The sequence below is a fragment of the Arachis duranensis genome, chromosome 7 (genome assembly GCF_000817695.3).
Source record: "Arachis duranensis cultivar V14167 chromosome 7, aradu.V14167.gnm2.J7QH, whole genome shotgun sequence".
Taxonomy (NCBI): Eukaryota; Viridiplantae; Streptophyta; class Magnoliopsida; order Fabales; family Fabaceae; genus Arachis; species Arachis duranensis.
In genome coordinates this window covers 78,514,518-78,535,493 of record NC_029778.3, presented here as the reverse complement: position 1 = coordinate 78,535,493, position 20,976 = coordinate 78,514,518, and the positions used below count along the sequence as shown (strand labels likewise).

General features: G+C 34.9%; 3 protein-coding genes and 1 pseudogene across 3 annotated transcripts; 3 read left to right on the top strand and 1 right to left on the bottom strand.

Moving 5' to 3' along the window:
- Positions 1-342: 342 nt before the first annotated feature.
- LOC107459810 (probable fucosyltransferase 8) lies at positions 343-4,975 on the bottom strand. The gene is given in 6 exon segments (XM_021128145.2): positions 343-878; positions 881-1,999; positions 2,428-2,508; positions 2,641-3,324; positions 3,637-3,814; positions 4,695-4,975. Coding segments are annotated over 4 exon segments (1,746 nt in total). The 5' UTR covers positions 2,885-3,324; positions 3,637-3,814; positions 4,695-4,975; the 3' UTR covers positions 343-576.
- A 739-nt stretch (positions 4,976-5,714) lies between these two features.
- Positions 5,715-8,440, top strand: LOC107459547 (putative cyclic nucleotide-gated ion channel 8). The gene is made up of 6 exons (XM_021126815.2): positions 5,715-6,278; positions 6,362-6,574; positions 6,695-7,005; positions 7,135-7,246; positions 7,317-7,553; positions 7,643-8,440. The coding sequence occupies exons 1-6, from the start codon at positions 5,715-5,717 to the stop codon at positions 8,438-8,440; spliced, it is 2,235 nt and encodes a 744-aa protein (XP_020982474.2).
- Positions 8,441-9,407: 967 nt separating this feature from the next.
- LOC107459589 (uncharacterized) lies at positions 9,408-10,658 on the top strand. Its single transcript, XM_016077822.3, has 2 exons — positions 9,408-9,707; positions 10,169-10,658. The coding sequence occupies exons 1-2, from the start codon at positions 9,507-9,509 to the stop codon at positions 10,373-10,375; spliced, it is 408 nt and encodes a 135-aa protein (XP_015933308.1). The 5' UTR covers positions 9,408-9,506; the 3' UTR covers positions 10,376-10,658.
- A 6,651-nt stretch (positions 10,659-17,309) lies between these two features.
- On the top strand, positions 17,310-20,951 carry LOC107459866 (beta-ketoacyl-[acyl-carrier-protein] synthase III A, chloroplastic-like; annotated as a pseudogene).
- The last annotated feature ends 25 nt before the right edge of the window (positions 20,952-20,976 follow it).

Below are 20,976 nucleotides of genomic sequence, written 5' to 3'. Positions count from 1 at the left end.
TCCGCAACCAGAAAACATAATATATTCTTTAGTTTAAATTTTGGATATACTGGAATTATTTTATCCACTTTACGAAAATGACCAAGTACCAGCAAGTTATTTACGTTTTCCACGTGTTTACACTTAAATTTTGGTCACGTATTGTTTTTCAATTACAATGCTTTGCCTACGCAATTTTGGTCAATTAAATGTCATGTAGAACCACACGTGATATTGATTAATATAAGCTGAGCAGATTTTGTTTAATGAATGAATTACATTTTAATTGATTTTTTAATACAAAACTAAAATATATATACAAACATTCGACCAAGTCAATTACCTACTATTTTAAAAGTCTGATGAATAAGAGCATGTAATTTAAAGATAGTAGTACAAAAGTCATTTATGCAATAAGTAAGAATTAATTTGAAGTTAAATTACATATTTCTCTAAGTCCGTGACTCCATGATAAGATAGGCAAGGCTACTAGGCTATTAACTGCACGGATGGCAGGGAACCACATCCTCATATCATATCACTGTGATAATCGGTGAGCTAATCAAGCACAAGGTAAAGATATTAGCAACTAAGTGACTAACCTTTGCGATTATCATTGATCAGCCTTAATCCGTTAGGTACATCTTCACAATGCTCCATGTGATGAACGAGGGAAGTGAAGTCAATAGTTCTATTGGCACTACATTCATACTTGGGAGGATAATGGAAACAAGGCTCCATGGACATGGCTCGTTGACAAGGAGGCTCTGGGACTGTTTCCCCATATGGCCTCTTCAGAATCCACGGCTTCAAACCTCCAAGACCATGAGCAACATACCCAAAAGTGGACTTGGGACTAGTAACCAATGCATCACACAAACTCAGCAAATATATTTCTGACTTGGCTGAGAAACTCTTATCACTTCTCCAGTCACTGTTGTGTTCATCATATACATATTTCTCAGCCTCTCCCCATATTCAGAGTATAATGATGCTACTAGAACAGCTTTTGAGATTGTGGCATGGTTCTTCAAAGAAGTTTTCGACTTTCCCATGTCTATTTCAGGAAGAAGCTTGTGCCTGAGGGTGCAGGCTATGATTTCATTGATAATAGTTTGATGTGATGCTCTATGAGTATTGAATACCCTAATCTGCAGGCCAATCTTCTCATTTGCCTTGGCTAAGTGCGCCTGATAGAACTTGCCGATTAATTCCCATGCCTTGTTTGATGGGTGGAAAAGGTAACGTCCTAGATGGTGAAAAATTGTATCTTTCTGGGGGAACATTTTGCTTAAGTCTTTTCTAAAGGATGGAATCAGAAAAAGAGAAGGGACAAAATATTGATCTGACCATAAAATCATCACGGGAACTCTCTGAAGAAGATTTTGACAATGATCACAATGGAAAAAGTTATTATGACCGTCATGGGTGTGTTGTAGATTAAGAATAAGAAATGATGGAAAAAGCTCCTTTGCATTGTATCCCTTATTGATTAGCATGCTTTCATGCGTTTTGATATGTTTCTGATCCTTCCAATATCGAAAATTCCTGGGCAATAACCATGAGGAATCAGCAAATGGCTCACAAAAGAGATCAGACATATCATCCCCAAATTTGACTAGTAGAACACGGTCTGTGAGGATAGCATAAAGAAATGCTGCAACCAGGGTTAGCATCCTGTTCCCTAGGCCATTGGAAGCTGTCCAGACAAGGTATTTGCACTTCTCACCTGCACCGCTTTTGCTAGATTTTGTGCTCTTTCCCATAATTTTGTCATAGGATTTGGTATGTGGTCCACAACTTCTATGAAGATGTTCATACTTTCGTAGCTTGGATATCAGATATGCAGAAGGTTTGTAAGGGGAACGTTTGCGAAACAAGTAAGATTGGTACCTACTAATGCATGATCCTTCATCAAATGTGGAAACTAGAAGTCCATCAAGGAGTCTGACACTAGCAAAGCCAACTGTAGATAGGGTTGCATCATTCTTCTCATCTTCAAATGAATGATTCTTTGAACCTGTAGTGTGGAAATAAAGATTTCTTAAATATTGATACCTGGATTCTAAATAATATTTAAATCTAGATTATAATGTGTTGATAGTTTACAGAAGTTATGATAGCTTTGACTCCATGGATGGGAATGAATAAGATGAAACCATGTTAGTATTCATTTTGACACAAGATTCAGCTAGAAATGAAGATCAGATTACCTTAACCAATGGTAACCTACTAATGTTGTTAATAAATGGAAAATTTCTCAAGTCCATAATAATAATCCAGATTTAAGTTCAGAAATCATAAGTATGTTTCCTATAAAGTACAACCAGATACACCCTTAATAATCCTGCCTTGTCTAGAACAGCACTGTATGATGAAAATAATAAAATGAACATTCAAGTAAGTAGATCAGAAAATAAAAATAGGCTGAGATTAAGCTGCAAATACCAGCTTTATCAATATCTGCGTTTGTTGGAGTCTCAGCTTGTTCTTCTGAGCCGATTTGTTGTTTGCCTCCCAACATCTTATCTAACATACATGTTTGAGAATCAGAAGTTGAGGACAACAGATGAAGTAACGTGTGTAGTATTTAAGACATATGACAGTGGAAGCAAAAGATGAAGAAATGCTGGAAGAAAATGTTGCAAACAATTGCCTTACCTACCACATTCTGATCTTTTCGTTCCTCAACTTGAACTGTAGCATTTCGATGCCCTTCTTTTAAGACATTGGTAGTAGCATTTTGGGCCCTTGCAGCCAATATGTTAATATTGGAAACTCCCTCAACAAGATCATAGATAGAGTGTTGGTGCATCAGAATAAGTGTGAATAAAATAGGGAAGGTTATGGAACCCACAACCAATAATGTTCTAAATCTCTTGAAACTCAATCTATCCATTGTCATTTTTTAAGTTACCCCACAAGTTCTACATGGCAGAGCGTTGATGGCAGAATTCAACCCCTTCAGAATAGAGGAGACACAAAACTTCAGGTATCAATGGATTTAAATGCTTCTGCCTAGACTAGAACATGTATACATCAAGGTAGCAGGAGAAGAATACCAAAAGAAGTAAGCTGACTGTGTTAGTTGAATAATGCACCCAAAAATAGCTGAATTGAGGAAGATACCAAAACAAACAGCAAAGGCATAAAGAAGACAAATCTCCTTTGTTTACAAGCGAACAAAAAGGGAGGTAACACAGAGAATGCAATTAAAATTTAAAAGGAAGCAAAGGGGAGGAAGACTTTGGAGGATAGAGAGTTAGAATGATGTTGTGGATGAAATATTATGGAGATCAGATGCAGGACCTCCAACTCGAAGTGAGGTTCCTCGACTTTGCTCGTCTGTATGAGTGTAAAAAACGGAAGGATGAAAAGTGGACAGAAAGAGAAAGTGTTATGCTTACTGATTAGGCAACTGATGCAGATTTAAATTTAACAATTATATCCACCAAACGTGAAAATAATTCAACAGGTAAAAATGCATATGATCAAACATAAAATATAATACTTCAAGAGTCAAAAACCAATACTCAAAGGCAGGATGTGGGCGATATTACCAAAAATATTATAGGGACATGATTCAAATGAATACATAAAAGACAAGAATGAGAATGTTTGCCTTCAAAGGGAAAATTAATAAACTTAAATCCTTACAAAATCTCTTCTACCAAATTGTGCTTTTTCAGAAGCTTTATAGGCATTAATCGCCTTCATCACCCCTCCTCTTTGGGTTCTGGTATTTTTCCTCTATTATATTTGCCATAATTAAGGTAGTGTCAGCTAGCTTCTTCATGTAAACTTGATAATTCTGGGCCACATAAACCCCCAAAGGCTGTCAGCATTTGTTTAAGATCAAATGGAAAGTATTCTTAGAGATTTTGTGTGGTGGACGATCATAAAATAAAAATGAACAGAAAGAAACAAAAATGAATGTATATTCTGAGATCAATCTTCCACAAGTAAATCACATAGAATTTATATAAATGAAAATAAAAGAGAATCAGCTAAGTAAAACTATTGCTCGAACTGGAATGAACATTCAGGTTACATTACCGCATCACTAATTCACTACCACCTAATCCCACGGTCAAATCCGCTGCAACGCAGGGACCGAAGAACCTGCTCTACTTATGGATTGTAAGACCTATCAAATTGCAATCCACCTTCTTCCTTTTTCCCTTCTTTTTTTGGGCATATTTTACCTTATCATATAAATATCACCCCAATTTACTGATTGGGGTTTAAATATGAGGGAAAAACAATTAGGAAGTTAAAAATCAACTTAAGAATAAGACGTGGTTTTAATTTCTTTTTGGCATAATTTGGTGAGTTAAGAAAAACAGGAATTTGACCTCTGATTCCTTCATCAGTAAGTACTTACGACAGGTAAGGGGTGTCCCTGGTTTCAATTTGAATTGGTTTGGAGCTGAAATGTAATCTGATCTAAATACTATTGTTTGTTGTGGTTCAGTTTGAAGTTGACTAAACTGAATGTTTCCAAAGGGTTAAACAGAATCAATAAAGATTCTGAGAAATATTCGTTGATTCAATAATCGGTATTCCACAAAATCATATGAAATGAAGTCACCAGCATTGAAGTAGATTTGGAGTTACGATTCATCAACAAGATTCATGTTCAAAGTTAACAAGCTCCTTAATGGATCACACGCAGACACTAAGGCAAATCAACTGATTAAGTTGGAAATACTCACGAAAAGCAAACAATGGTGGATGGAAGTAAGTATTATATAACAGAGCTGATCTTGGCGTGGCTGTCCACCAACATAGGAGGTTCTGCAGTTAGCGGCAGTTCCGGCTGGAATCGGGCGACGGCAGTGACAACCTGGAACTTGAAGGTCTGCAATGGAGGTCGCATAACTCAACGTCGAGGGAAGTGGCAGTTAAAATCCGGGTCGGGTTTGGGAATGGAAGTTCGTTTCCTTGGGATCTGGGCCGGTTTGTTGGCCCGGGTTCTGTCCAAAAATAGAAAGAGACAACACTAATATAAAAAATTCGTAATTTCAAACTATGACCAACAAAAAAAAAAAGAGAAGTGATAAATGAATTAAGAAAAATACTTGTTGAACCTTAACAATAACCAAACTAGAATTAAGGGATGAGAATAAAATAAGTTATTAAAAATAAGTTAAATGAGGCTTGCAAAAATTAAAAAAAAAAATAAAAGCAAGTGTAACTATAATGTCGGAGAAAACATACAGCCATCATAAGTGTCTTAAATAATCAAATGAGGTAGAGAGATGAATCTTGATGCATGTTTTTCTTCTCTTTCTCTACTTGTGGATCTCTTTTTGATTTTGCATTCTTATGATTGTCATTCCCATGCACGCAGACTCATCTGCTCGTTCAAACATCGGCATTAATTATATGTATTAAGTTCATCTTCAAATCATAGATATGTTCAATAATTAATATAATTTAGTTGTTGATCCCGTCTTTTATCTTTGGGCATTTGGTATTAAGAATATCAGAGACACATGCATATGCAATCGTTATTTTTTTCACGGCAATATCTATCTGTCTGCTTTGCAATTGTACGTAGGAGCATTAAACTGTTTGTAATCTTCAAAATGTTTGATTGATTGCATGTCACATAGTAATAGGAGAGTTTTACTAGCAGTTATCCAATAATTAATAATGCAATGTCATCCATGTGCATTAATAATTCCTATTTGATTTGGCGTATGCGCTTGATACAGCATATATAGAAATAGATGAGGAAACTAAGATTTAATCTAAAGGGACTAGGGCCGCTTCCTCCGACTGGTGGGAGTGGCGGAATAAGGAGAAACGACAATGCATCAAAATCTTTTGGGGTAGGAATGAGAAGGGGATCGAATGGGCTAAGAGTACTTGGGAGATCCCTGAAAAGTGGAGTGACGTGGGCATCAGTGTTTCCGGAAGATCTTAAAGTGTCTGAGAGAAAAATATTTGACCCTCAAGACAAGACTCTTCTGCAGTGGAATAAATTCTTTCAAGTTTTGTGTATCATATCTGTATCTTTTGATCCCCTTTTCTTTTATCTCCCATATTTCAATCACAAATCATTCTGTCTCGCCATAGACAGCAGCCTGGCAAGCTATGCAGTTACACTCAGAACAATCTTCGATGCTATCTACATCCTTCGCATAAGTTTCCAGTTTCGCACTGCTTTCATTGCGCCTTCTTCTCGTGTCTTTGGACGGGGTGAACTCGTCATAGATCTTGCAGAAATTGCTAAGAGATATTTGCAACGTTACTTTATTGTTGACTTCCTCTCTGTGTTGCCTTTGCCACAGGTTATTAGCTTTTGTTTTGTTTCCTTTCAATTCGGAAATTAATTAAATATTATTGAGTCGATCATTTTTTGTCATGCATGTAGATTGTCGTGTGGAGATACCTTCATGATCCAGCGCGCACAAAGGTATTAGCTACAAAAACGCAACTGTTGAACATTGTCATCCTCCAATATTTTCCAAGATTTCTACGCTTTCTACCTTTGGCCTCAGAGATTAGCAAGACAGCAGGTGTTTTTTCGGAGAATGCTTTGGTCGGCGCCGCATATTACTTGACCTGGTACATGCTTGGCAGCCACGTAAGTGCATCTTAATTAATTGCAACCAAAGGTCATGCAAACTTTACTAGCTACTATGCCTATTATTACTATACATCATCAACCTTCTTGTGATTCTAATGTACAATGCTCATGTCACAGATAACTGGGTCTGTATGGTACTTATTAGCTGTAGAACGTAATGACACGTGCTGGAGGAATGCTTGCATGGAGGAAGAGCAATGTTTCACGCATTTCTTGTACTGTGGGGGTTCAAATAAGCGTGCTACTGGCTATGAAGAATGGAGAAAGATTAGCCCAACGATTCTTAGGAATAAGTGTTCCGCTGATGATGACGACGCCCCATTTGACTATGGAATTTTCAATCAAGCAATAACATCTAATATTGTTGCATCAATCAATTTCTTTCCTAAACTATGTTATTGTTTATGGTGGGGTGTCCAAAACATAAGGTATTTTCCTAATCAAACTAGCGTTAGTGTATTGATGATTGAGACTTGTTAAGCAGTGTGTTTGAAGGTGTCTATCTGTTAACAGGTTTTACTAAGCTAAGAAGATTCATTCTATTTTGCTTTACGCAGCACACTTGGTCAAGGGCTTCAAGCTAGCACCTACGTTGGAGAAATTCTATTTTGCATTATATTAGCTGTTTTGGGGCTTGTCCTTTTTGCTGTTTTGATTGGAAAGATGCAGGTAAATGCATGCCAATAAGTGTGGATGAAAAGGTTTCTATAATAATAATTTATTTTGGTCTTGTATCCAGAACTTTCTTCAATCGATGTCTGTCCGTCTAGAGGAAATGAGGATCAGAAGACGTGACTCAGAGCAATGGATGCACCACCGCTTGCTTCCACCGGAGCTAAGGGAAAAAGTTAGACGCTATGATAAATGTAAATGGTTTAACACACGTGGAGTAGATGAAGAGAGCTTGGTTCAGAAACTTCCCAAAGATCTGAGGAGAGACATCAAAAGATACCTTTGTTTGAATTTGGTCAGAAGGGTAAGCTAAGTATATATATATAAGCAAAGCATGTGTATGAATGTATTATACATTGATAGATGATGATGCATGGATGGATGGATGATCAGGTTCCTCTGTTTGCCAATATGGATGAGCGGTTGCTAGATGCGATATGCGAGCGGCTGAAGCCGTGTCTGCATACAAAGGGGACGTGCATAATAAGGGAAGGGGATCCGGTGAATGAGATGTTGTTCATCGTACGTGGGCAACTTGAGAGTGTGACGACGGACGGCGGAAGAAGTGGATTCTTCAACAGAGGTTTTCTGAAAGAAGGTGACTTCTGTGGAGAAGAGCTGTTAACATGGGCACTGGACCCAAAATCATCGTCGAATTTACCGTCATCTACAAGGACTGTGAAGGCCATGGATGAAATGGAAGCATTCGCTTTGGAGGCAGAGGAGCTCAAGTTTGTTGCTTCCCAGTTCAGGCGCCTTCACAGCAGGCAGGTTCAGCACACATTCCGTTTCTACTCCCAACAGTGGCGGACTTGGGCTGCCATCTTTATCCAGGCTGCCTGGAGGCGCCACCAGAGGAGGAAAATTGCATCCCTGCACCACATCAACAAGCCTGATGATGACGACGATGATGATCAATCCCATCATGATGATGACAACGACGACGATGATGATACAAAGGCCTTGATTCCATCTTCTTCGTCTTCATCTTCTACTGCTAATACTACTACTGCTGCTGCTGCTACTTCTACTATGCTTATTGGGTTAGATTCGGCTATGTATGCTTCCCGGTTTGCAACTAATCTGCGTGGGCAGAGGCCCCGTTCTTCCAGTTCGGAGGGCATCGGCCTTCCCCCCCAAAAGCCTCGAGAACCCGACTTTAGCCATCTTGATGATGATGACCCACGCTAATAATCACTCCCATCAACCACTTCTTCCGCTGCTTCCCCAACAACAATATTACATTTATTTTTGTATTTATTTTTTTCATTAATACAAAATATCGTACACCGAATCCCACCTATGTATATTAATAAATCAAATTAGTTATTTCTCTAGGATTTTCATTCGGTTCAACCTTGATATTGCGTTCACAATATGGATAATAATTTCCATCTCTGGGACAAAAATATTTAAACAAGATAGATACTCTAACCAACTTTATAATTATTATGTTTATGTGAAAATATTTTTTTAAATTTTTGAATAATAGGATTAGATTTTGATATGTTATAAAAGTGTTATTTTTATTTAAAGGATGACTAAATAAATAAACGAAAATATTTAATAACAAAAAAAATTAGCTAAAATCAATCACAATGTATTTTATTTAGCATTTGTTAATTGTTACTGTGATTAATAAATGTTAAATACGATAAATTTTGACTATTTTTTTGTCCTTTTAGTATTATGATAAATAAATTACACTTTTAAATAAAAAATTTTTATTAAAAAAATATTTTTAGCATATTTATTTAAGTAAATATCTTTTAACAATATATTATAGCTCATTAAAAAGTAATATCTTTATTTTTTTCATTGAATCCTTTTAGTGAAGGAGACCACTTATATAAAGATGTTCAAAACATCTTTTTTTATGGATTTTTATTTTCAACCAATCAAATTATAGCATATAAAACCAGTTAAACCATATATTTTTGTTAAAATTAAACCAAATAAATTGATTTAAATCAAAAATCAGATAAACCAAATTTTAAACCGATCTAAATTAATTTTTTTATTTTATATATATATAAAATAATTATCATATTTTTATTATACAAAATGATTAAAATATCTCTATTATTTTTCATATAATGTTAGTTACCAAAAAAACCCTAACTCCTAACCCTCTATTCGCTGTGCTATCGCTCTCCTTTTCTGCGCCAACCTCCTCCACTCTCATCGCCGTCCGCCACCCTCCCCCTCTCACTCTTCCACGTCTAACTCTCAAGGTCACCGCGCCGTCGTCGCGCGCATGACACTCACCCGAGGGGAACCGTCGTCCCCGGAGGCAGAATCATCCGCCATCCTGCTCCCCTCTCTGCCGCTCTGGCTCTTTGGCTCTGCAACTACATGTTTCTCTACCTCTAACTATCTGCGACAGTGTAACTGCATCTCTTCCTCTCTGGTCTCTGGTTCGCTGTTGCTCTTCTTCTCGCCTTCGCCGCCAGTTCAGGTAAGACTTCCCCTTTATCCTCTTCAAAGTTCAATCTGTTGTATTTGTGCTATATTGTTTTCTTCTGTGGTTTATTCTGAATATGCTTATGGTGTATTATTGATGATTCTGTTAAGTTTTGAGTTATTAATTTACTGAATTTTTATTTGAATTCAGTTTATTGATATTGAATTAATGCTGTTGAGATTGATTTATAAATCCAATCTGTTGTACTTGTGCTGTATCGAATTTTTCTTCTGAGTTACTAATCTGTATGATTGAATCTTTTCTGTTGCATTGAACTGAATTCATTTATTTATTAAATTTTTCAGTTGAATTTTGCTAAGCTGCATCTTGTTTTACTTGAATTTTGTTGTTGTTGAATCTTGAATTCTTATTATTGAGTTCTGATTTTAACTACTTTCAGTTATTATAGCAGATAAATCATCAAAAAACAACTGATATTATTTAGATATTTAAAGCAACATGTTGTGCAACAACTAGAAAAGAGAGAAGCACAAGTAATTGAGGAGGAACAACAGCAGGCAACGGTGGTGGCACCACGAGAGAAAAAGGAACCACCGGCTACTGTGTTGGCAGAATCTGTGGAAACGGAAACAGAGCAGGCACTAGTGGTGATAACTGATAAGAATAGAGGAAATGGAACCACAGCAGACATTAGTAGTTAGTGGGAAAAAAACTAAGTGGAAAATAATGGTGTGCTTGCTTATCTACTGCATTAGCCAAACAAAAATAATTAAGCAGCACTTTCTTGATTATCCCTGACCCTATTTTGTAGTCAATTAGATGCACAAATAGAATTGAAGTTAGTCCACAAGTTGGAACATGAAGCCATATTTTTTTTTCCTTTGCTCTCTCCCTCTCTCTCCTCTCCCTCTTGTCTTTCAAACACATCTTATTTTGGATGATGTATGATGTATTATAGTAGTGTATCAATTGTTAGAAAGTAGAGACCCAAGATACATAAATAGAATAACTTTTATAACAGAAATGATATGCGTATTTTTCCATTTACGTTTAGTTGTCAAAAATATTTTGCTTTTATAAATATCATACTATCTCTTATTATTAAGGTAATTTTTAAATTTTTCTTCTACAAATATGAAAATATTTTACACACCAAAAATCAACTATTATATTTTAATGTATATTTATATGTTTAACTTTATATAATTTTAATTTATATTTTGTGTTAGTATGTATTAAATAATACTTATACAAAATTGCATATAATTTTAATTGCATAGAATATTTAACGTTTTATTGTTTCATCACAAGTACATAAACGATGCTGCTAGGAGTTAGAGTGTGTTTACACCTTCTCACTAATGAAACTGGTTTTTGTTAAGTTTAAACCAATTTAGTTGAATTTAGTTGCCAAAAAGACTTGAAAATATAACGGGACTAAAAAAAATACAAAAATCATAAAATGGCATTTGTATTTCATTCGTCCCAAGTGAATACAAAAGGCATATGCATCCAGGTGCAGTGTCAAGTTGAAGTGCACCATAGCTAATAATACCACCAACCGCCTCAGCATTCTCTGAGAAAACTGAACGCAACAAAATACACAACAAATCACTGTTTTCACTTCTATAAATGTTGCTCTCAGTTGAGCACATACATAAGGCTTCCTGTAGTTTGAAGCAGGCACATACTTCCGTGACCTTTTTGCAATAGCACTTGTACTACTGCTTCTAAAATGATCTGACATGAAAAATGCAAGCTACGAAGCAATCCTCAAGTTATCAACAACAGCTTGATTTTCAAGAATGTTCAAGTCATTTAAGTGCTTCAGATGTAAGATTGCTGTACAAGCAGAGAGTATAATAGCATCCAACTCCTCATCCCTGTAAGATAGCTGGAATAGAAAAATAATTCAGTCACTGTATGTGTTAATAATTGGAAGATATGTGTCCACACACACACCCTTTACCATTGGATAGATCCTTCATCCAATCCAATGGTGAAGAAGGGTTGTTTGTTTAGGGTTGGAAGGAAAATGAGTACAAAGAGTTTCTTCTCTAAAAGACAGCACAAACTAAGTTTATTGACAGCACACAATTTTCATGCAACATCAGCAAACACAGCATTTCATCAATAATCAAAATCACAGGGGAAGACGTTGGCTCATATAGATCATTAACTGCTATACAGGAAATTGAAGTCAAGAATACATTATACATTGAATGAAGAATGAACCAATTTCGCATACACAAAGGTAAAATGAGACCCAAGTTTTGCACCTTTGCAACTAGCAGACAAAAACTAATAAAAAACACTAAAGCTATAACTCCTATGAAAAAAAGAAAAACATTTTTCTATTTAGACGAAATTAAATCCATAACAACAAAATCAAATTTACATTGTCACAAGGCAAGCAATGGGAAAGAAATGTTTGTTTTGTTTCTTTCTTTCTTCCTTCCTTCCCATTCCCTTGATCACACTAATTGTCCAATCAATTGTTCAACCTAGTAAGTAATAACACTGCCAAATCAAAATGCTACACAAAGAAAAAAGGACACAAAGTAATAAAAGAAGGGAGCAGGGTGTGGAACTAATAAAATCAGAACAGCTAAAAGTACAACATCATTGGTAATCCTTCCCAGAAGCCTTGCATTGCAGTGCCATAACATATCATATTATCAAATCTGAGTTAACTCCACCAACCAAAAAGTTCAATTGAAGCGCCTAGCATGATCATCAATGTGCATAAAGACAAATTAGTTGTTCCACACAAGAGAAAACCCCCCAATGTAATGTCATTTGTCTTCTCATTTGTTTACATAGGATGGAGCTTTGGCAAATAAGTTTCAATATCAATAATGCATTCACAACCAGACTCGTTTTCTTTCTCTTTTTAATTCTATATACGTAAAAGTGAAAAAATTATTCCATAAAAATTCTATAATCAGTACCATATTCATCTCAATGATGATTTTCAGCAACAAAAAATTAGCTTAGTGATAGTTTCAACAACAAATTATTCAGGGTTCAGTGATAATCAGTGACGAATTGACAGTCGGTGATTATTTTCAGCAACAAAAGGGTGACTAGTTCAGTGATATTTTCAGCACCAAAATCAAAGGCAGCAACAAAACAGAAAAGGAAAGAACTGGGGAATTTGTAGGAACTCACCAAATTGGGACCAGCTTCTGGTTGTGCGAAGGAAGCTGGCGGCAAGGAGGAATCCCCGGGACCTGTTGCTTCTGCCTCCGGCAACGACGAGCGCAACGAAGGTGCGGGACTGACTGCGAGACGGTGACGAGACATGGTACGACGAAGATGACCAGTCCCAGGACCTGCTGCTTCTGCCTCCGGCGACAACGAGGGTAGGGAAGGCGCGCGAGCGCGACTGAGTGTGAGACCAGAGACCGTGATAGAGACCGGAGCCAAGAGAGCGACGACGATTTGAGTGCGACACCAGACAGTGAGAGACTGGAGCCGAGAGAGGGAGCGAGCTTGGTGCGAGAGCAATGAGCCACAGTGAGAGATGAGAGGACTCGAGCTTGAGAGAGAGAGAGAGAGAGAGAGAGAGAGAGAGACGGTAAGGGAGGAGAAGGTCGCTTAAGAACGCTGAGCGACGTCGTATCAGAAATTTAATAAAAAAAATTAATTAAGCATGATCCGGTCCGGTTTATTTAAACCAACCAGATCGAACCGGATTTAAATAATAAATACTAAACCGATTATTTAAATGCACCAATCACAATGTGACACATTAGCAACTTTAAAAAAAGATGTTTTGAACATCTTTATGGGAGTATCTCCCTTTAGTGAATTGTAGCTTAGATTTTCTTTTTATTTGAATAATGTCTAATAATCACTTTGGTCCAATTAAATATGCAAACTATTAAGGTGGTATCAAAAAGCTTAGGTCTCTCATAAAGATAATCTAAAAAGATACAAATGAAAAATAAATTTCTGTAAAATTTAAAAAATATGATAAAAATAACTAAATATTAAATATATATCTATTAAAAAATTTAAAAGTTAAATTTTGATATAATTTTTTTAAATATTATTAAAAACTAAATTTTTTATTTTAAAATTTTAATAACTTTATGTCAAGTGAGTTTATTTTAAAAAACTTTTTGTAAATAACCAAGTTTTTTGAAAAATTTAAAAAATTATAGAGAGCGAATTTTGCTATAATTTTTTGTGTACTTCAGCACTTTTTAAATAATTCAAATGTCGTCACAAAAATTCATATCAAATGAACAAGTTGTTTACTAAATACAATAGATTTTTTGCCCCTTAAAAAAAACATAATATTGCTATTATTGACATATTTCATATGTATGTTTTTATGTTAAAATTGTATTTAAATGATATTTGATTTAATATATTTGGTTGAATTAGTTGTGTTATTTTTTTTAATTTAAAATTTGATATCCATAGATACTCGCGAGTATCTTCTCGCGAAAGAAAATAAACAGAGACCTGTGACGGAGATAAAATAGAGACAAGAGGTAGTTTATTAAATGGAGACGGGAGTTGAGTAGAGGTCCCCTCTATGAAGACCCATTGCTATTCCTAGTCCTAAAAACTGATATTTGGATGATTTGATACGGTTTATTCACGGTGAGGGAGTTGGAAATAACACTATTGATTTGTGAGACATATTCTATTAAAACTTTATCGCGAGTGAACAATTGAACAAGAAGAGTGCTAGGAGGCTAATAGATTTTGTGATCTATAGTTATCAATTAGTCATTATTACTGTTTTTAATTGTATGAGATCAAGGTAGCGAAAATCGAAATTTTATGTAGAATTGAAAAAGTAATTAAAAGTTATAGAGCTTGAAATCGTAAAACGGAACGTAAGATTCTACCAAATATATAAATTTATTAATATCAATTATAAGAGTACTATAATATGGTAAAATTAAGTAATTTAAATAAAAATGAGAATTTAAATTTGACAAAATTATCATAAATAATATAATGATAAAATAAAGCTAAAGTAACATAAATATATAATAAAATGTAATATTAGTAAAGTTCAAAGATAAAAATATAAACTAACCACAAGTCTAAAATTCAAAATAACAATATGTAACATCACAAATATAAAATAGATAATATAACATCATACTAAAAAATATAAAGACTAAAGTAATTGATTTTTATTAGGAGAAAAGTTGAGAAGTTCATTGAAAACATCATCATCAAAAAGAGGAATCTCCAAATCAATTAAAGGACTTCCATCTTTATCTCTATCTTTTTGAGGGGCTAAGTTTATATCATTTTGTGTGTCAAATTCTTCAAAACTTTCCATCATATTTTCATCTTCCACACTTCATTCTTCATCCGAATCAAAGTCTTTAAGACTATAGTCAACAGTGTTTTTTGATGGCTTCTTTTTTGCCAATCTTAAATTGGTCATCACAAAAACGTCATTCATTGTGCTTGTTTTCAAATGATTTCTCCTTTTCGTGTGAACCTAATAATATCAAAATTTACAAGTATTTATTTATATATATTAAATAATAAAATTCATAAGCTAATATCAAATTAAAAATTTACCATCTCAAAAGTACTTTAATTACGCTCACATCTTGAAGAACTACAAGTAAAACTCAAAACAAAGATAGCAAACTTTTAAAGTTCTAGATGTTCATCCCCATAAGAATCCCATTATTGTGAAGGTGTTTTGGTTTTGAGAGCATTTTTGGTAAGATCTCTACCAAAAAATTTAGCCTTACTCTTGAATTCCTCAAGTTGACTATCAATAATTGTAATGAATGCAGGATCTTCCACAAATATATCCAAACAATCATAAAGTCCTTTCTTAACATCATACTCAACCTTAAAATTATGACTATAATGAATTTGTGAATTTAAATAACAGTCTGCAGCATGCAAAAGTCTAAAGAGTTGCTTGTCCCATCTTACATCAATAATATCCCACAAAGATTTATAACTAAAAAACATAAAAATAGTGAATTAGACAATTAGCTAATTAGTAAATAATTAAATGATAAAATTGAGAGAAAAATATTTACTTATTACTAGTTTTATTACCTTATTTCAACACTTTAAAAAGCATCTTTAATCTTTTCTTTAGTACGATCAATTTCAGAATACATATATCTCATAGCTGCCTTTTCTTCTGAATCCACTATACGGAACACATGAATAAGAGGATAAGCACCTCTCAAGCAATGGATAATGTTTTTCAAAATGTTTTATCCAAAACAATATTTTCAATATTTTTCCTATCTCTTGTCTTTGAGCACTTGCTTTCCTTCCATTCATCGAGATGAACATTCTAATTATTGGATTCTTCTTCTTATTAAGACTACCCAAAGTAGGGTAGAATGTAGCAAATTAGGTCATACTTGGTCTCACTGAAACTCTTTCTTTGATGTGTTGTAAAAGGAAAATTAGAGAAGTCCTACAATATATGTAAGTAGTTAGCTTTCTTCCTTTGGCAATGGTGTCTTTGTGAAGATCTAACTTTTTCTCAAAAAATCTTCAAGCATCAAATTAATGCAATGAGCGGCATAAGAAGTCCAATAAAGATTCTTTCTCTTTTCTATCAATATTTGTCCTGCCTTTTTGTAGTTAGTTGCATTATCAGTTACAACTTGAACCACATTCTCTTCTTCCAATTCCTCTATAACTTCATCAATCATCTTGAATATCTTTTCAGCTGTTTTACATATATCAGAAGCATTAATAGATTTTAAGAAAATAATTCCTTTAAAACTATTCACAAGAAAGTTGAGAATAGTTCTTCTTCTTTTATCCGTATAACCATCTGTCATAATAGTGCATCCAGTTTTCTTCCATTTAACTCTATGTTCTTCTAATGTTAGTTTGGTTGACTTTACCTTCTTCTTCAATAATTTTCTTCTTAACTCGTCATAAGAGGGTGGCTTGAATCCTAATCCATGGCGGATAACCTTCTCAAACATGCTATGGTATTTTTCAGACCTTGCAACATTAAAAGGAATAGCATTATTATAGATAGACGAAGCAATTTTATTACACGCTTCTTCCCCTGAACCCTTCTTAAAAGTTAAGTTGATTGTTGTTTGAATGTTTACACCCCTTTTCTTGAAGGGACTTGCTTATGAGATTGCATCTCTAATGGTGTGAAATTACTTAATTTTCTTTTACTAATTAAGTGTTGACCAAATTTTAATTAAAATGATGGCCTCTAGACTTTTTCTTTGAAAAATTATAGATGATCATGAAAAATAAAAATTTCTTCAAAGAAATTTTTAACTCGAACACAATAATTTTAGAAATAAGATTTTATTTTAATTTAGAGAAAATTAAACCATATTACAAACTAAATGACAAAAAATAGAACTCACAGAATTACTGATGCAGTCGATTAATTATTCTTCTGTCTTCTTCAAAAGGATATATTTTAAGAATTTTTCTTAATTGATATTCCTCTTAGCCTTTTGTTTTTTTTTATAATTTTTTTGATTATTTTCTTTTATTCTCTATGCATACAAAAAAAAAAAATCCTGAATTGTCACAATTTTATTACATCTATTGTATAAATTTTCTTTCCATTATTTCCTACTCATAAAAAAAAGTTTACATTTAGACAAGCGAGGGGACAAATAAAATGTGGGAAGGGGGGAAGTAAAAACATCGGAGTTTCCACAAATTGGATTGCTGTAATCGCACAAATTTGTTCGGAGCTGCCTAAGACTAAGGCCATTGTTTTTCGGTTTTTCCTGCATCCCCTCCGTCATTTTCTTCCCTCTCTGTCTCTCATGGCCTTGGTTCTTCCCCTTTGCACTATGTTTACATCCTCATTCTTCTCTGCCATATAATATTCACATATATAGATTTGTTGTATTCTCATTCTCAATCAAATTTGAAACCCAATATCTATAAATATAGTCCTTATATTATATTGTATAGTATATACTTGTGTTGTAAATGGCCAATGCATCTGCTTTCTTCACTCCTTCGGTTCCCAAGTTCGGAGAGACAGTTCCCCCTCTCAATCTCATAGCCATTCATCGATTTCAACGATTCTCCGCCAAAGTTGTTTGCTTTGGAACTATCGAAGGAGCTGGCAAGCATGCTTCCGCTGCTTCCCCTTCCCAATCTCAGCTTCCCAGGTCGGCTTTTCTCTTTCTCTTTCTCTTTGTGCGCGATCTGAACCCATGCCATGCAATTCTTCCAAATATTTCATTCAGTCCTGTATTTGGCACCCCCATCAATTTTGACATCGATGCTCGTCCTCATTCTAGTTCTAGGTTATAAATCAGGTTTTGAGTCTTGTATTTTCTCTACTCTGCAAGAATATGGGCAGAAAATATTCATCTCTGTCTTTTTGTTTCTATATTTATACCACAAACTCAGGATCCAAACTCATGCAATTTATGATTTTCTCTTACAGTTATCTAATATAATACAATACAATGTTCTAAACTCTACAGGCTTGTCGGTAAAGGTTGCAAGTTAGTTGGATGCGGTTCTGCTGTACCAACTCTTCAAATTTCTAATGACGACCTTTCAAAAATGGTTGATACTTCTGATGAATGGATATCTGTTCGCACTGGGATTCGTAGGCGGCGAGTTCTTTCAGGTTAGTTTTGGAATATGAAGGTTAATCAGAATGTTTTAAAAATATTTTTGGAGATCTGGGCTCATATTGCTTCATGACGTGCATGCAGGCAGAGATAATTTGATAGCTTTAGGGGTAGATGCATCTAGGAAAGCTCTTGAGATGGCAAATGTTGACCCTGATGATCTTGACCTTATATTGATGTGCACGTCTACACCAGAGGATCTATTTGGTAGTGCTCCACAGGTATGGGTTCAGGATGTATCATCGTAGGCTCATAGCCAAGTAATGTTTAGTTTTACATTATCAAATTTTTAGTGATAAATTAATGGAGCATTTGACCAATAATGGTGTTGCCAACTTCTTACAAATGAATTGAGTATTGAACCTATTCCTGTATTCATATCTTTGCAACACTGGGTATCCAAACTTTGCTTTCGTAGCCTCTTCTATTGCTTTAACTTATGAGTTTCAGATACAAAAACAACTTGGCTGCAAAGCAAATCCATTGGCTTATGACATTACAGCTGCATGTAGCGGATTTGTGTTGGGCTTAATATCAGCTGCTTGTCACATTAGGGGTATAAATTTGTTTATTTTGTTGACTCAATACTTGCTCAATGCAGTGAAGATAATTGTCCTTTCTCTGTATGGATGCAGGTGGTGGATTTCGTAATGTTCTTGTTATTGGGGCTGATGCTCTGTCAAGATATGTTGATTGGACTGAATAATGTTAGTTTCTTTCTCCCTTATATTTTTCTTTTCTTTATTTAAAATGAAGGCAAGGTTGAGAGCTTTCTAAAAATGTTAAACAATAATCCTTAAAGTAACTGTTTAGCACTACAAATAATTTAAATATACATGGTGCAAAGTATGCTGTCTCTATCCTTTCCCTCGATTTTGTCGCTGCTTAAGAATGCCAGTAAGTGATGCTTTTAACATTGTAGGCCTGTGATACTGAGGAAGATGGTCTATTCGGTTTTGATTTGCATAGTGATGGCAGTGGTCAAAGGTATGTACTTCTCGTCTTAATAAGAAGAGTTGTTATCTTCTTTCTCTGAGCTAGTTAATTAAACTCATACCCTCACTTCATGTAGGCATTTGAATGCATCCATAAAAGAACACGAGACAAATACAGCTTTGGATTCAAATGGATCTGTGTTAGACTTTCCTCCTAGGAAGTCCTCGTATTCATTCATTCAAATGAATGGCAAGGAAGTCTTTCGCTTTGCAGTAAGATGTGTGCCTCAATCAATTGAATCTGCCCTTCAAAAGGCTGGTCTCCCTGCATCTAGCATTGATTGGTTACTTCTCCATCAGGTACAAATATCTATCACTATATGTGTGTTTTTGTGAGTATCAAGTTACACTAATGAGTTAAGATTTAGTTATACTATTCAATAACTTTAAATCTTTAAAATGTAATTATATATGGTTCCGATAATTTATGTTGTTTTTTTTTATATAAAAGAAGAAAGGACAACAAATATCATCAAGTAAACAAATAGGTTAGTTTTATATATTTCAAGAAAAAAAGGACTTGTTACATTAATTTTGATGTATGCAAAAATAAAATTATTAAATGATTTTGGATAACATAAAATTATATGGGAATGGATCCTCTCATGTAAACTTTTTAAATAATCTTGTCATGTATGATGTTTCGCAATCTATTCTCTCATGTTATGTGTGTTGTTTGAGTTTCATGTTTTGAATGAATGATGAGAGATCGTACATTAAAGGATCCATGTCCAAAACTTTATGGATATGATCTATAAGATATAAACTTTTAATTTGGAAGAAGAACATTATTTGGTAGTGTAAGAGGTACTTAAACTCATGGCCGTGTAACTAGATGTTGACTATAAATATATAATGGGTGGACAAAACGGATATATCTTTCTTAACCCTTCGTCCCCAAGGTAGCTGGTAGCAAGTTTCATCGGTGCCTTTGTTTTCTAGAAAACTAAAATGTCAAATATAAGCTAACATAAAAGGGTGGGGAACCTGAGCTATCAAATAAATACAGCAATTCATTAGCTGGCTAGCTACAATATGGGTGAATACTGAATGGAAAAAGGAACCCAGTTGCATGCACTAACAGTACCCACTTATTAATTGCAGGCAAACCAGAGGATTATTGATGCAGTTGCTGCTCGCTTGGAGGTTCCCTCGGAACGGGTGATATCAAATTTGGCTAATTATGGCAACACAAGTGCAGCTTCTATTCCCTTAGCTTTAGATGAAGCTGTTCGAAGTGGCAAGGTTAAGGCAGGGCAAACTATTGCAGCTGCCGGCTTTGGTGCGGGTCTTACTTGGGGTTCAGCAATTATTCGATGGGGCTGAGAGCTTGTCTTGGATGGCAGGGACAGCAAACACAGGAGAAAGTGAGGTGCAGCTTCAGCTGCCCAAGTACCCCGCCCAATCTCAAAAATTTTTAGGAACGGGGTTTTTGGAAACTGCAGTGCAGAAAAGTAACATGCAGCACTTCATGAACTTATTCTTTCTTTGTTTTTTGGTCTTATTCAGAGTCGCCTTGGTCAGGTCTTCTTTCATCAAGTACAATTTTATTTTTCAGAGGCAGGCATGTATTTGTCATTCGAATTGATTGCAAACGAGGCTTACTATATGTTTCTAAGCGGGACATGTAAATAAAAATGCGGCACTCAAAAGTGTCTGCATGCTTGTACTTTGCACTATAGTTTAATCGTAACAATGTCAGGA